General features: G+C 39.4%; 1 protein-coding gene across 3 annotated transcripts in view; it reads right to left on the bottom strand.

The window, feature by feature from the left end:
* Positions 1 to 16,525, bottom strand: part of furinb (furin (paired basic amino acid cleaving enzyme) b) — a 76,163-nt gene that overhangs the window by 19,637 nt on the left and 40,001 nt on the right. For all 3 annotated transcript variants that reach the window (XM_040132946.1, XM_040132947.1, XM_040132948.1), the window contains 3 exons: positions 15,023 to 15,118; positions 13,110 to 13,238; positions 12,867 to 12,943 (listed from right to left, as the gene is read on the bottom strand). In XM_040132946.1, coding sequence (XP_039988880.1) covers positions 12,867 to 12,943; positions 13,110 to 13,238; positions 15,023 to 15,118 — 302 coding nt within the window. The remainder of the gene's footprint in view (positions 1 to 12,866; positions 12,944 to 13,109; positions 13,239 to 15,022; positions 15,119 to 16,525) is intronic.

The raw sequence follows: 16,525 nt of genomic DNA, 5'->3' as shown, positions 1-16,525 counted from the left end.
CAATGAAAAGTCTAAATTGGAACCTTTACAGCTTTTCATCATTCGCAGGCAAAAAAAATAATTAGTGAAATGGATTTAATTTGTTTCATTGACTACTGGGGTTGAAGCGGTGTGATCAGACTGCAAATGGATGCAATGGAATAAGAATTTGGCATTTAACATAGGTCATTAAGATTGTCTCCCGATTATAGTGCAGATTAGGAAGAGCATAGTTTCGCACCCGTGTCTGGCAAAGTGCTGTGTGAGTGTTATTGGAACAAAAAGAATGACATCCACAGTATTGTTTTGGAAGAGCCAAAAAATTACTTCCTTTTTGAACTCCAATCTTCCCTGATGACGAGGCAGAGGACAAAGTCGTTTCACAGGGTCAGAGCATGGCCCACGCTTCCAGCTGGGATCCTGATTAGACTGTGTAGCTCTGTGCTATATCACCCACCTGCTAATTCTCAGTTTTGTTCACTGTAAAACATTTCAGCAAAGGATCACTGCTTGTTTTCTTCCTCATTTTTCTTGTTTTTTTTCCTTCTCTCTTTTTAAAAATAAATAAATAAATAAAGAAACTAAAAGAACAAAAGACAGAACAAAAAAAGGATGGTGTGGGGAAACCCCCCCCCCAATGTTACAGTTAAATCTTGCTTCCCAACAAATCTTTTATTACATGACCCGGGCTGTCAACAACTACAAAGATTAAAATAATTTTTCTTAAACAAGCAATCAACTGCCCTGACAGGTGTTATTTCTCACTGACAGATATGCCCTTATACAAGAACCTTGGCAAAACATATGGCAGGCTGTAATACATCACAAACGTAATTAAAATGTTATCACTGCCATCAGGAGGTTAAACTACAGTTTTACTGCTAACTAGCTCATTTCATATTGTATTAATGGTGTCAGTCGATGGCGACTTGACGACTCCCTCAAGAACAATGCAAAGCACATGTACTCGGGTTAAACTGGGACTTATTGTAGGGGGGGACTATTTCTTAGCAGCGTTTAAAAAAAAAGGACAGTAATGTAGTGGCAGCAGTTTTTTTGAAAAATGTAACTTCAAATAAAGTAATGACCTAATATGCATTAGAGATTCATTACAATTCACATAAACAAATCAGTTCATTTATCTGATTATTAAAGAAACTTCTAGTGAAAGAAAAAGCTTGAGGCTTAGACCAAGGTCTCAGTTAATCAGATTCCAGATATGTTGATCTCTTTACTGCAGGACATCTGTCTGCATGCTAGGTGGTGAGCAGACCTGTTACTGAGTATTTATTGTTTAATCAGAGCACCAACGAGGCAAGGACCGACCCACTCATTACATTTTAGCTCACCACTGTGCATTTGACAGACGCTTGACTGACTGGCTAAACAAGCTCGTCCACACAAATCAATCATGTTGTTATGTGCTGAAACACTGCAGAGTGGGTGCTGAATGGTGACAGTTATTTCAAGTCAGGAAAAAAAAGTTTAGCTATGAGACCACTAGCCATCCTGTGGGTGACTATACTTTTTTTCCCACACTACAAAAATTTGAGTGAGAACATTTTATGCTTCCGAAGGATATGCCAGGGCATTGATCCATTTAATGACAGAGAGAAAGCTGAGCATCAGTGCTAATAAGGATAGATCAGGCACAGTTTAATTTTTAATGTATCTGATAACATAAAACAAAAACAAACATAGATGAGATCTATATTTGAGGACATACAAGACACTAAGTGCTTCTTCTGTGGTTTAAGGCAGCGGCTGATGTACACCAGCTTTGATCCGGAGGGATCCACTGCAGGTTCCAAATGATGAACAATTTTTCTTGTAAATGAGGATATGTGCAAATGATAGGTTTGTACTTATTTGTTTTAGTTTAAAGTTTAGCTACATATTAAAGTAATTTACAAGTCTCATTTTCTTTTGCAGTGAAACAGTACTGAGTAAACACAGAAAAAGCTCTCATTTCAAATGGGAAAACATTCTTTAACTATCCTTTAATAAACAGGCCAGAGAAGCTGCAACCATTCACACTGGCCAAAAATCAGCAACGTGGCCAGCCACGTAGCTTGGCACAGAATACTACATGTTAGAATTGTGCAGATATTTGCAGTTGAATTGCACTGAAAATAGCCACTGAAAGTGTTGAATTTGCACCTTAGTATTAAAATGTGTTTGGTTTTGCTGTGATTCAACTAGCCAACTACAGTCCAACCTGAATTAAAAAGGTGTGGTATTTCACTCCTTTCAATATATTAATAACTAGCTTCATATGTATGTACATACAGTTATTGTTTCATTCACAGTATCATAAAAAGGCTTTTATGATCCAGAAGCACAGCACATATCATCAGACCAGGGAGCTGTGGCCACAGATGTGATGCCAAGCGGGGGATTAAGCCAAGATGGGCAGAGTGAACAGAGCCAGAGGCCTGCGAAGACATTTATAGAGAGGCTGCACAAATCAAGATGCAGCTGTTTTGAATACTATCTGCATGTGCACATGCATGTGTGTGGATGTGTGCAAATGATTGATTGGCCTGGATTGAATTCAGCTAAAACAGCCAGACTGCTTAATATATCTGGGGAGGCTCAGACGCGCCAGAGCAGACAATGGGGTTTTCTCACGAAGCCACAATTTTATCTGTCAAATGTCCATGAAATAAAACGGTTTCCGAGATACTTTACTGAATGCCTCCATTCCATATCCATTTAAAATAAATTGAAAGAGGTCTGAGACACAATGACTACTGAGGTCAGGCCTAAGTGTGGTTCGAAAAGAATGAGCAACTTAAAGTTTGCACAAGTGATGTGGGAAAACAACAAAACGCTTTAAAAATAGCACAGCCTCATCTCCGAGAAAGACAACAGTGGTATATACATCATTAGTACGTCAGCTGGAGAATGGCAAAAGCAACATGATTTGTCGAAAAAGACAAGCTGTAGAGAAAAGACCCAACAAAGCTTAAACAAAGCTGAGATAAATGGCTGCTGAACTAGAGGTGCTCTATTCAATGAAGCCAATGTGACCTCCCTTATCTTATCAGAAGAAGCAAAAGGGACGGAGTGAGGTAATGCTTTTATCTCTCTTCCTCAGGACAGGGCACCATATTTGGTCAAGTCATTTACTGGAGAATGTAGACATATCAAACACAATCTCTCCGGACATGATGCAATGTAACCACAAACCGTACAGAGTCCTGAAAAACTAAAAGTCACCCCTAAATGTTTACTCTTACATTAACATGCAGTAAATAAACATTAAACTGCCTTTGCACACCTTGGGATGGGATAGTGAGCAGTTATAGATGTAACATTTGATATCACATTATCATGCAGGTTGTGCAGTAGATCAAAAGCTGGATATATACTTGATGCAAGCGGTTAATTGGAGCTCCGCTGTATATAGCCACGGCATAGGTTTTGATTTTTAGGTCAGTGTTGGTTTTCACCAGTTCATAGTAGACAGATGTCTCGTATTTGATCAAGCTGTATTATACTTTAATTATATTCCCCTAAATTACTGTTTTCATGCTTTCAGGTTCACCTCGTCTCATTACTGAATATGAGACTATTTCCAAGCAGTCGCCGCGTTTACGTTCTTTCGTTCACTGTGACAGAGAGCTGGGACTGTGGGAAGAACAAGGTTTGTAGTGGAAATGGCTTTGCTAGATGTGTGTTTCTGAAAAGGAGCAGGTAACCTCTACACTATAGTCTCTCTTCACAGTTCTCATTTTGTCTTTACTCAACAATCTCTACTGACATCGGTAACTTGCAAGGGAAAACGAACGAACAATGCTGACCAATCGCGGTTTTTGCTGTCTACATAGTATCTTTGTAGCCACAGTAGCCCCAGCGTGTAGTTACATTTTTGAGGAGGCTCGCGCCAGCTATGGCAAAGCCTTTGGTGTAGCTAAATGCATAACCCTTTAATGCGGAACTATCAATCAATCTTAAAAGGCTTTCCACTGATTAATTATTGCTCTTCCATGAAGTTGGGGGATTCACAACAGATACAGAAAAAAAAAAAAAGTCAAAATCAAATAGTGACTGAAATATCCAGACTTTCAGACCCAAGGAGCTCCAAAAACACTGAATCCTACAGTTCTCATTATGCAAAATGACCTCAACTTTCATTAGACCCCGTGCCTTCTAAACTCCCACTTCTTTCATCTCCAGTTTTATAATGTAGACTCTGTGTCAAGTTTCAAGCTGAAACTTGACTATGGTGACATCAGGGTAATTTTTTTTACAAACTTTAGAAAGCTCCCCTAGAGTCGCAGAACAAATTACACTACTGTTTTAAACAGGCTGAGTAGTCCCCCTTCATGATAAGTAAACTTAACTTCATGTGTAAAATCAGCTCTGTAGACATTAGCTATAAGCAAATGAGCAAGAAAAGCACATTTCTCCATGCTGACACGGCATCCTTCCTCATACAGTACAGACACGGAAAGATGTCTATTCAAGTGTTGAGAATGTGTTTACAGATGCATGATGAATGCAACCACAAAAAACATATTCATGTAGTGTGTGTCGTAAGGAGTATGTGTGTTAAAATATGCATCATCAAGTGTGACTGATGTCTAAACCCATGCTTGATTAAACTGTAGGATCTGCCACTTGACATTGCTTTGTTGGTTTATATCTGTTTTTAGAGGGACTGAAAAGGGTCTGTTCACTGGAGCTGCCAAGAGGATTAGGCTATTTTCTGCTCAGCTCAGCTGTGGCCCCAGGCAGGTCTGTTCAGATGGTTACACTGGGCTGTGAAGTGGAGATCTCTTCATTTTGTGGCCGAACACAGCAGGGCTGCCTCCAGCCTTGTAAAGAAAATGATCAGATGTGTTTGTTTCAAATTCCAGATTTTAATGTCTTAGGCTTGGAGAAAAAAAAACAAAACAAAAAAAAACACATACATTGAGTAATTTTCTTTTCTGCCCGCTTAAAGTATTCCTATTTAGTGTCAACAGTGTCGACTGCCTAATCAAAGATACGATAGGCTGAAGGCAGGGAAACACATTGGAGAAGCTGTCAGTCTATCATCACAAAATTAGACACAGTAACTCATGAACATTCATACCACTTGGAAATTTAGTCTCTCTTTTCAATCTGACTTGCAAGTCCTTATGTGGGAGGAAACTCATGCCGACAAGGAAAAAAGAAAAAAAAAAAAAAACCTACAAAAAGGGGTCAGAAATGGATGTCTTTTTTACTGTGAGGCGACACAGCAACAGCTGTGCTACTCTCTGAATAAAATATATCACTACTCTGCTATATGGAGCACTGTGAGGAGAAGTAATAAACTTTTAATGGGGCTATTGTGATTAAAGTGACCATTGCCCAATGATTTTGTATCTGAAAATGATATCAATGAAAACAATGAGATGCACAGCCACTCAGTGTGGTTTACTGAAAACAAATTAGATGAAGTCTGCCCAACAAAAAGCACGTTTAAATTTTTTCAAATGTCTTAAAAAGAAATCAAAGTAATCTAAAGGGGAAAGAAACAAATTGCTCAACATTACCTTGCATGCCTAAACTCTACTATCTTCCCACACCACAGACAAAGCTGCTTTTAAATCCCATTCATCAGTATTCAGTCAAATGAGCAGGGTAATATTGACTTACTCCAGGTAATCAGTAATTTTCTTTTAGAATGAAATTTGGCTTAGGACTGCTGCTCCAATCACCATGGGATACACTGCGTCAAAATGTTGAGAAAACAGCTGCTTTCAATCACACTGTCCTTTTATTTGGCAAAAAATAACAGCAGGAATCAGACAGAAAGCCAGAGTAACTGGGTTTAAGAGCGAGATCCCTGCCAACGTCACCTCCAAAAAGTCTGCCCGGTTGTCTGGAAAATAGACAAACAATCCCCGGTAGAATAAACAAGACAAGGGGAAGCACAATGACATTCAGGCTTGACAAAAGGTGGGAGAGCTTTGTAAACAATAATTGATAAACTCGGTGCAAACAGTGGAGGGTATTTATCTGCAGCATGGGATGGCAAGAGTAAGTAGAGAAAATATTTGGTCGCAGGTTCTGTACTCCTGTTTTCTTATTCTTTTTCCAAACACCCTTGCCAACAGTCAGCTTAAGAGTCTGAGAAAACATTTGTCAAATTGTCAAGTGTCAAGTGTTAATGCTAATCATGGGGGCATACACAAGTTTCATTTTGACTAACATGTGTTCAGTCTTTACCCACCGAAAGCAGAGTTAACTCTTATCTATAGGATAGAGTGCATCTTCTACAGTGGCTTCAGAAGGTATTCAGACCCCTTCACTTTTTTTGTATTTTATTGTGTTGTAAATTTAAGTAGATAAAACTGGAATTTTTGCCCACCAATCTACACTCAGTAAATCATGACCAAGTGAAAACATGTTTAGAAATGTTTGCAAATTTATTAAAAATCAAAAACTGAAATCTCTCATTTAAAAAAAGTATTCAGACCCCTAATTCACTATTTTGTCAAGAATATTATTCATTGTTGATTTGTCAGCCATGGCCATGCTGTAAAAAGGGGTAGCACTACAACTGGCACTAAAAATTCTTCCATACAACTCATACAATGCAAGGGGCAGCGTCTCTCTTTCTCAGAGCACATTGGAACATTGAGAACAACTGTATGCCACGTACCTGTCTCATCCAGTTTGCTTCGGCCGTCACTGGGAAATATTTGTGGAACTGTTGTCTGAGCGAGACAAGGTGCGCAATGATCTTATCCCTGACTCCATCATCAAGGTTCAGGACGTTGCCAGACAGTAAACACTCCAAAGTGGTTAAAGCTGAAATATCACCTGCCTTGACTTGATTTGGAATAACTCCATCTTTCTCGGCATTGTGCTGCTTTTGTCCTGCACATCAAAAACATTGAGTCCTTCTAGTCCCAAATTCAGTTCACTTTTAAGAAGAAAAAATGTCCAACAAGAATGAAAGTTGACTGAGCCACACAGGATCTTTGAAAACATCTGATAAGGGAAAGCTTTTGTCCTGTAAGAACATTTGGACCTCTGTGAAATTTGAAAAGCTCCAAAAGCTCATTCCTTCGTGACAGCCACCTTACCTCTGTATGAAGCAAGAATTGGACACGCTTGTTGCCCATCTCATCGCAGAGCACATGGAATAGGTGAGACTACAGCGGTTGGACCGTAATGATGCTTAGGTTTCACAGCTGAGTCCAAACAGACTTCAATTCTTCCGGCATCATCTTCACTGCTAGGGCCTCGCCATGGATGCTGCAGTGAGTCCATCACATCTTGCAAATTTGAGCTGCTACTCTGCTGTAGTGACCTGTCGTGCAGACTCCACGCTTTTTCCAGGTGACCCCATTCTCTTTCGACTAATGCGTTCAGGAGCTGGAACATGCTCGACTGTAGTGTTTGACAGAAACGTAAGTCCTCCTAAACTGCACCATCATATTCATATCTGATGTAAACAAGTAAATTGGCTAAATCTACATCATCATAAGCTCGTCTAGGTGCAATAATAGTGACTACTTTTAATGTGCTCAGTGTGTCTAACGTCATCTGCCATGGTCCTATTCTGTGCAACAGTGTCATTTTGAAAGTGCCACAAAGTTTAAGTGTTTGGCCTCCTCCTCCCCACACATGATGTGTGTCGTCTCACTTACTGCTAGACGCAGTTGTTCGCCAATTGTGTGCCGCTTGACTGGCACAATACGAAGCTTCCTGTGCTATGGTTTGGCACAGGATGGAATCAAAGACTTTGACTGCTCCAGTTTGTCACATTTTCTAAGGAAAAAAAAACAAAAAAAACAACCAAAAGTGGTCTGTTTACGTGCGGTGGTTCCACAGATTGATGGGTAAGATCACCAGCACACACTGGGCTCTACGTCTCTCCCACCCCAGCCGAATTCAAGTTGGATGTAACTCGAGGCATATTTCCTTCCTGTTTTGCTTTGTGCCGTTTGCTGCTAACAGGTGCTATGGAGACTTCACTGGTGCTACTGAAGTAGCCACTAGCACTTGTGCTCGGTTCACCGTTGTCTACTTCAGTTCCTACAGGTCTACTCGAAATATTCTCCCGATCTGCACTTCTCTCAATAGTTCCCGTTTGAGGTTTCTCCTCACTCTCTCAGAGTCCTCTAAATGCCATTTGGCAAACTCCAAGCAGGCTGTCATGTGCCTTTGGTTCATAGTGGCTTCCATCTAGCCACTCTACCATAAAGGCCTGACTGATTGAGTGCTGCTGTGATTGTCGTCCTTCCGGCAGATTTTCCAGGACTTCTGAAGTTCTGTTAGAGTGGCCATTCATTTCTTTCAAACAAATGATCACAGGCGGAATCCATTCGAGTTTTAGACACATCCCAACAAGATGCAACTGACCACAATTTGGAGTGCCACAGCTAAGTGTCTCAATACTTCTGTAAATGAGACATTAGTTTTTGATTTTTAATAAATTTGCAAAATTTCTAATGTTTTCACTTTGTGATTATGGATTGAGTGTAGACTGATAGGCAAAAATTGCAATTTTATCATTTTAAAATTATATCAACACAACAAAGTGTGCAAAAAGTCAAGGGGTCTGAATACTTTCTGAAGCCACTGTACATGTAATAGACTAACAATTTTTTGCTATTCAGACACTGAAGTACTGCAGTGACTAAGGTTTGTCTATTTAGAAACATCTTCTGCTCCTTAAACCACTGGTAAAAAAAAAAAATATATATAGACTTAGATAATAATGAAGTATTTGTAAAGCAGGGCTGTGGATTTGCAGAAAGAAGAAGAAGAAGAAAAAAAAAAAGGCATTTCATTTCCATTCACATACTTAAACAGGGTTAGTTAAAGGCCTTAGAAGCCAATTATCTGGCAGCGTCTGGCCAAGTACGCAGTGCCCGCTGATAGTATTTAACCCCATTCCAATTTCCTTTTTAACTGGTATAATCAAATTGGATTGAGATTTCTGTCAAATAAGTACACAAAACACTCTGCAGCGACACATTAAAAATGTTTTCTACACAGCGTGTTGACAGGGAAGCACAGAAACATTTAACCTCCAGAGTCGGTGACCTGTCACATGTAGATTTAAGTAATATGGCTGGATTAAGTAAGAGGTAAAATGAATGAATCAAGTAATGTACAGTTTTAGGAATAATTTGTTAATACTAATTACATATTTTATTCATAAAAGATGCTCCACAAGTTTCATATTTGAGAACTAGATCAGAACATCAATACCTTGCTTTTATATTTGTTAATTCATAAACATATTTACTAATAAGTGTTTATCACAGCAAACTTTTCAAAAAGTACAACCTCATTGTAACGTTGAGTGATTTCAGGACCCACAAGGAGGCAGGCTGGATGATTGAGGTGACTAATGAAAGAAATGACCTTACAGGTGAACAAGATGGCGGACAGGAGTCCGGGAAAACACTTCCAATGTGGATAGAAACACGAGAGAGCGAACACAGACGAACCAACAAGGAGTAATGGGAACACAGAGACTCAAATACATTAGTGAGGGGAAGACCAGCAATCACAAAAGGCGGGAAAAAACAAAGACAGGAAGCATAACAACCAGACAGACACATAAGGAAATTAATTTGTAAATAAAACAGGAAATACAGAGTCTGGGCAAAGAGTCACTGAGAGGGGCAGATCATTACACTTACAAAAGCATTTTATTGGATTAAATAAGTACCCTACTAAAAGTCACCCACTAATTAATAAATGCAGAACTTCCCCCAGCTATCTAAAGTGGGGGATGCCTGCCCGATCTTGACTAATGTCATAAGAAATAAAGAATTAAATGAAATTAAACTTAAGATGTGTGTCTTCTGCAGTGATTGGTTGCAAGTGCAGGTATCCAGTGTCTTTTCGCTGGAGAAGCACTTTCATGGTCAGAGAAACTAATTGCCACATGCTACCAAGAACAAAGCAATTTCATAGGGTGAGATATGCATACAAACACTTTTCTTGGTCTTTCTCAATGCCATCATCCAGATAAGCCACCACACCTCTTCCTTCATCCTTCCAGCCTTGAGTTCACTTTAGTATTCAGTTGCTGATGGTCTGGTTTGGACATCAGGACACACAAGGCTGTGTGGCATGTCATTTTCTACTAAATACTGTCACTATGCAATCTTCCATGCAGGTATATGGACCTCAATTAATGGACCCCTGTGAAAGGTTCCCAACAGGAGCTAATAGCTCTCCAAGGGGAGGTTACAGGGAGAGAGACAGTGTGTGTGGCTGAGTACATTCGAAAAAGAGAAAGCAGTGAGTTTGTTTGGTGATTAATATAGGCTACTATAGACAACTTGAAAGAAAAATGAAATCCCCACACCTCAGATCGTAGACAAATGAAAATAAATTAACTGAAAATCTGCACAGTATGCAGTTTTGATGTGTGATGTTGTGATCTGGTGTGAATATGGTAGCAGTTATAGTCACAACATGGCAAGATAGTGATCCTTTATCCCTCAGTTTCACACAATCTGGACTCCAGTGTTTATTATATTATATTATATATTGTATATTATGCATTACAATTGTAATATATATTACAGTATTTAGATCACTGACAAGATTTTGAATCATATTTATTTAATTCCACAAAAACTGAACAGGATGAATAATTTCTGGAGAAACTACGGTATGTTTGTTACTACGGAGAGGGTGATAATTCAATATTATTGTTTCACGTTTACAAATTTTTGTGAAATCATGTTGTGATGATATATACAAATTCTATTGCCCAAATGAATGATTATGCTGTACGCTGTAAATCAAAATGAACAAAATTGATTATTAAAGTTTTTGTTTGACGAATTTATAGTTTGGTCTCATATCTTGATGTACAGTATATGTATATGGAAAAATATCTGTATTGTCATTATCACGATTAATCTACTCACAATAATATTGATCATATTGCCCAGACCTCTTGTCCCTCATTCAGGTTTTTAAAAGTATATAACATTTTGATCTACTGGCTGTGGACAGGAGGTGAAATCAATCCTACTATCTCCTGCTCCCAACCCAACACATCCATAACACACTGGCATAATGGAGGAGAAATGGACAAGAGTAGTGAAAAAAAAGACAAACATTGCCATTATGGAACATAAATGGATTACCTACATGGCCTGACATCGACCAGCCTTCAACTTAAACTCAAGAGAACAGAGCATCCCTACGAAAAAACCCTAAAATGAGTATTCAAAGACCAGCCTGGTGTGTCATCAGTACAAATGAACTGGCCTTCAGAGCAATAGAAAATGCCTGTCTCCGACTCTCCTTTTCTTTTGTTGTCCTATGAATATATTCATATAATCTCATTGTGAGGGGGTTGTGAGTATTACTCACTGTTGGTCTCCATTAATCTGTAGTGATTTACATATCTCATTATATATATATATATATATATATAATTTCTCCACAAGTCACTCCAAACACCGCAGCTCCACACTGGAGACACACCCTTGCTTTTCATTCCATGCCCATAAACTGATCTAGTCCAAGATAATTGCTTTGGCAATTCCACTGATATGGGTACTAGAGTGTGAGTGTGAGTGTGAATCTGTGCACTCTTTTTTTTAATATGTATGTGTATGTGTGAGTGTGCCTCTCTGAAGTAATAGTACGCTGCAGTTGGGGAGCTGAAGTGAACCATAGGCAGGGAGTAATCCCCTCTAGTAGTGCTTTGTTCCATCAGCAGGACAGAGTGGGATCTACTTTACACTGACAGAAAGGGCTGGGGTCGCTTTGCATGGCTGCTCGAGCTGTCGGCAAGGACAAGAAGAAACAAGGCCTCTGCTTAAAAACCTGCTGACGCTAAGCTCTTTCAGGATAAATAAATACTGTAGATGAAATGATCATATTTCAGATGAGGACAAAAAACCAAACCACGCTACTTGTACAACAGAAGCAGCTTAGAGAGGTAAACATCGTAAAAGTTCAAATAAGAACAACTGTGCAGAAACGATTTTATTTTCATACAATGGTTTCCACTATCTCATAAAAACCTGTTAAGCTTATTTAGCTTCTTCCTCTGACCAAATGCGAGTGGATGCTGCGCTTTGAAACTGAAATAAAGAAGACCAACGAACAACAATCAACTACAAAAAGACTTAGTGGCAGTTGTCCCAGAAAAGAGAGAGATTTGAGACAAAGCCTGCTGTGCATTTCAGAGGCGGGATGTAGCTTCTCATCTGCTCCAGGGGGATTGGACTAAGGCAGAGGACCATAGCGTTTGGAGAAACAGGGAGAGGAGGGAGGGATGAAGGTTTAGGATTCGCTAGGACTTGCTAGTGCTTTAGTTTTCCATCATTAACTTGGGGCAAACATGTTTTAATGCGATCACCAAAGACTGGAAGGGAAGAGCATGAATCACTGAGGGCAAGTAAACAAGTATTGTATTAGCAACAAATACGTGACAAAGTAGCTGTGGGGCTGTACAGGCTGGACCTTGAAAGGCAGCTTAAGAAGCTTGGCTTGTGCACTGAAGCAAGAAAAACAATATTTCAAGACTGTGCAGAATGACTGCACCACTGCTTTCAAACTTTATATAATTGGTTTTTTAAATGTAAATGCTTCAGCCAAAAGCAGTGGTCCGAAATCTGTATAGACTCTGTGCTTTCTTATCAGTGTCATTCCCTGTCAAATACAATATTTATAGGAAGCTAGTCCTACTCAAAAAAACCAAGGAGTTGGACAAGGGTTGTGTGGTAAAAAAGAAAATCCCAGTCCAAATTCTTTCTCAGTTTATGGATATGCTTGCCCACGCTCACGATGAAATGAATCCTGTCTGCGCCTGTTTACCAAATTTCAATAAGCTTTGAAAGCTCATTTTGAAGCAGTTAAAATCAATTTCTAATCTTGGCACTGCCAGACTGTTGCCTTTCTTGCCAAATTACCTGTTCTCATTTCGCTGTGTGTATCTTGGTTGAGGGTCTGCATCTCCATCGTTAACATCATAACTGGCCTCAGGGTCCTAAGAGAGACATGAAAAGGGTTAAGACACCAGTCATGTCATTGTAACTGTCTCTTCAAGCTCACAGTTACCTTTGTTGTAATTTTTCTCTGAAAATTTTCTGTAACTGTACATGCTGTTTACAAATGAGGAAGCTACTATCTAGTACTATGTGTTTTTGACTTACATAATTGCTGATGAGATCAGGATGGTCCTTCTCGATGCCATCATCCAGGATAGTCACCACGACACCTCTTCCTGTGTAGCCTTGAGCCCAGGCTACTTTGGTATTCAGGTCTTGATGTATTGGGGAAGACTGGAAAAGACACAGGCCTTTTGTTCAGCTGTCAATCTGCTGTTACTGACACTTCCCAGACAGACCAAACAGGCCGATCAGAAAAGTTCTGTCAGTGTGAGAACAGTCAGTCAAATCATCTGCAAAACAGCAAGACGCCGTGTTAAAAATGAAAACAGAAATGCAATGCAAAAATAAACACCAATACATGAAAAGGAAGATCAGAAAGGGCTCATGAACACTTCAAATCCAATTTTAATGCAACACCTTGACATGTCTACCTCCTTAGGCTGGGCTGGCCAGTGTGAGCATCCTACTGTAGTTGTCAGAAAAAAGATAGACAACCTGGCAGGTCCAAAATCTTGATGGGAGCACTGCTCTGTCACAGAAGAAGTAACAGCCCCCAAGCTTTCAGAGGAGGGGGAGGGAGATGAACAGGGGGATACAGAAAGAGTGGTAAAGCTTGATCTGTATGAATAACAGAAAATTCATACTGTGAGAACTGTGAAGAAAAAGGAGCGCTAGAGGTGAAAGAAATAGTTACAGATAAACACAGATAGATGGAGGAATGGAAAGACATCACAGACAACCTCTTCTGCACCCCTCCTCTGTTTCCTGCTGATTTATCTCCACAGGGCACAACTCCTTCAAATGTACCCCTGCGTTGAGGCCTGGTTGCTTAGGTAAGTAACTCAAATTCATGGACACAGACAAAATTCAATATAAATACTTTAGGTAACTTTTTCCAAATGACTGTCGGGGCCCATGTACCCAAATAAACCAATATGAAAAGACTTTAAATACCATAAATTGGTTGTACTAGCAAGACAAAAAATCATCACTTGTGGCATATACCTTCAGCTGAACAATCTTTGGTTGGTTTTCAAGCCAGAGCTATGTAGAACACTTTAAATAGGAGAGAAAGAGTTTAAGACCACATACGATTAGGGGTCTAATGCTGAATGGCAGGGGTTGTTTCATATCTTCTATTCACTGGTGATTTATGTCTGGAATAGTCAATGTTGTCATTAATCCGTTGCAGTGACAGAGGTTTTGTGCATATGAAAAAGAAAAAGGGGACCATTAGGGCAGATTGAAGCATCTCTGAGAAAAGCTGCAAGGAACAACATAGACATAGAACCAGGACCATTTGCTATCAGTGTTTCAAAGGTGATACAGTTCAGTGGTCCTGACATTTAATTTTACATTCAACACCATATCCTAAGATGCATTGCATTATACATTTGACCCAGGACACCTTGTGTTCGTGGTGAAATTGATGTAACGAAGGCCTACAAGATTAGTCCAAAAGACAGCAATTCAGTTTATACTTGTCTGACTGACCACAAGCGAATTAATAACTTTTGCCACTGCAATAATGAATACACACATCTTTAAATCAGGTATCCTCACAAGCTTCTGCAGAGTGTTGTACTGTTCAGACAGGGCTGAATAAGGAGAGCTTTAAGGTTTAATCAAAAACAACTGCATGGCAGAAACTGAAAAATATCCATGACAACACTTTGCTTTTCTGAATGCAGAGAAAGTCATTGCAGAGAATGCAGAGAAAGACATTCGTTAGCCTCAAAATCTAAAGTGGCATTTTGAATGGAATACCAAAATATGAAGTCATTATACAGTACACTATGTGTTTGACACTTAAATGCATTTGTGGCTTGATAAGGAAAGATATTATAAGGATCCCAGGGTTTTGAAAAAATCCCTCATCGCCTCTGTTTTCAACATATAGCCATAATGACAAAATAATGAGATCTAGGCAAGAGAGATCAGAGACTATCACGCACCAGGTACCACTGCTTGGGGAAGTCAGGGTCTGTTGGGTCTTCATACACATCCCTCTTTTTCCTTTTTCTCACCACTTGCTGCTCTGTCCACAGGACCTGGGGAACCCAGACAAACAGTACACACAGTACACACAGTACACACACACAGACACACACAGACACACACAGACACACACACACACACACACACACACACACACACACACACACACACACACACACACACACACACACACACACACACACACACAGAAAATTCAGAGTTCACACATATATCTTCACATGCTATTATTTCATTACTAATGTTAGAATTTCAGATATTGTTGCAATGTCTCACTGATTGAAGATGCGGAAAAATACGACATCAGCTGTGTTCAAAAAGTAATAACTAGAAAGAGAGGCAGATATGTAAAGCAAATCTAATTTATTTAATTCCTGAGATGCAGAATAAAAGTGGCTACTGTATAGTGTTCAGGATTAGGGGCCTTTGAAGTCCTGGAGGATGCTGGGATATGGACAGGCTTGGTAGGAGTGGGTTACAGCAAATGCTTTCTGAAGCTGCATAAAACAATTCCACACATCCTTGCCAAGAGACAAACAATAGGTAATCATTTGATATCTTTTCACTTGCCAGTTAAAATAACTAATCTACCAAGTATTTCTGTGTTCAGTTCTCTTTCATGCTTGTATCTATATATTTTGAGCATGACAGACAGTAGAAAGAATGATCAAAGACTCCCTGACTTGATATTTTAATTTATGGTTAACTATTTAAAAACACAGCATACATACTAGATGAAAAAAAAAAAAAAAAAAAAGTTTGATCTTCTGTTTTGTCGCATTACATCGCTACACCTAAGGGTGCAGGTAGGAGTGCCTTCTCCAGATGTAGCAACTGTCAGCGACTGCAGCTTTTTTCAACATCACTGTCATCAGCAGTGCCCTCACCATTCACCACCAATCTGTGGACTGTCTAGACTGCCAAATAGATATTTGGCACATTTCACTGTGTGAATTGAGAATTTTATATCCAAGCTGTGAGACACAATCAGAGAAAGGCTGGCATTTTGTAACCTTAGCAAGGAAGGCCACCTGTCTGCTACTCATCAACAAGCAGCATCTCATCTCGTTTGTTAGTTGGATGATACACATCCAAATAGCTCCTCAGTTTGAACTTGGACAACAGAAACCAGTGAATGTCCATACAGTACATTCTTGCAGATGGAGAGGTATATGATGTTATATCCTAGGTGAGCAAATCAACAATGCTGCAATGACTTGATATAATACCATGATGTGTGATCCATAGAACGGGAAGTGTAACTATTACGAAGCCACGGAGAAGGGTGGATCTAGTTTGAAGGACCCGTGGTATTGCTTTAACAAACACTACACTATTCTTATTAAACAAAGGGCAACTCAGCTATCCTTCTTCCTTTGTATATGAAAGAGTAACACACTCAAAATTATAACTGATTGCTAACTTGGGATGAGCTAATACTG

Source organism: Xiphias gladius, chromosome 8, assembly GCF_016859285.1.
Source record: "Xiphias gladius isolate SHS-SW01 ecotype Sanya breed wild chromosome 8, ASM1685928v1, whole genome shotgun sequence".
NCBI classification, from domain to species: Eukaryota; Metazoa; Chordata; class Actinopteri; order Istiophoriformes; family Xiphiidae; genus Xiphias; species Xiphias gladius.
The sequence above is the reverse complement of the archived record's forward strand: the minus strand, read 5'-3'. Positions and strand labels throughout refer to the sequence as shown.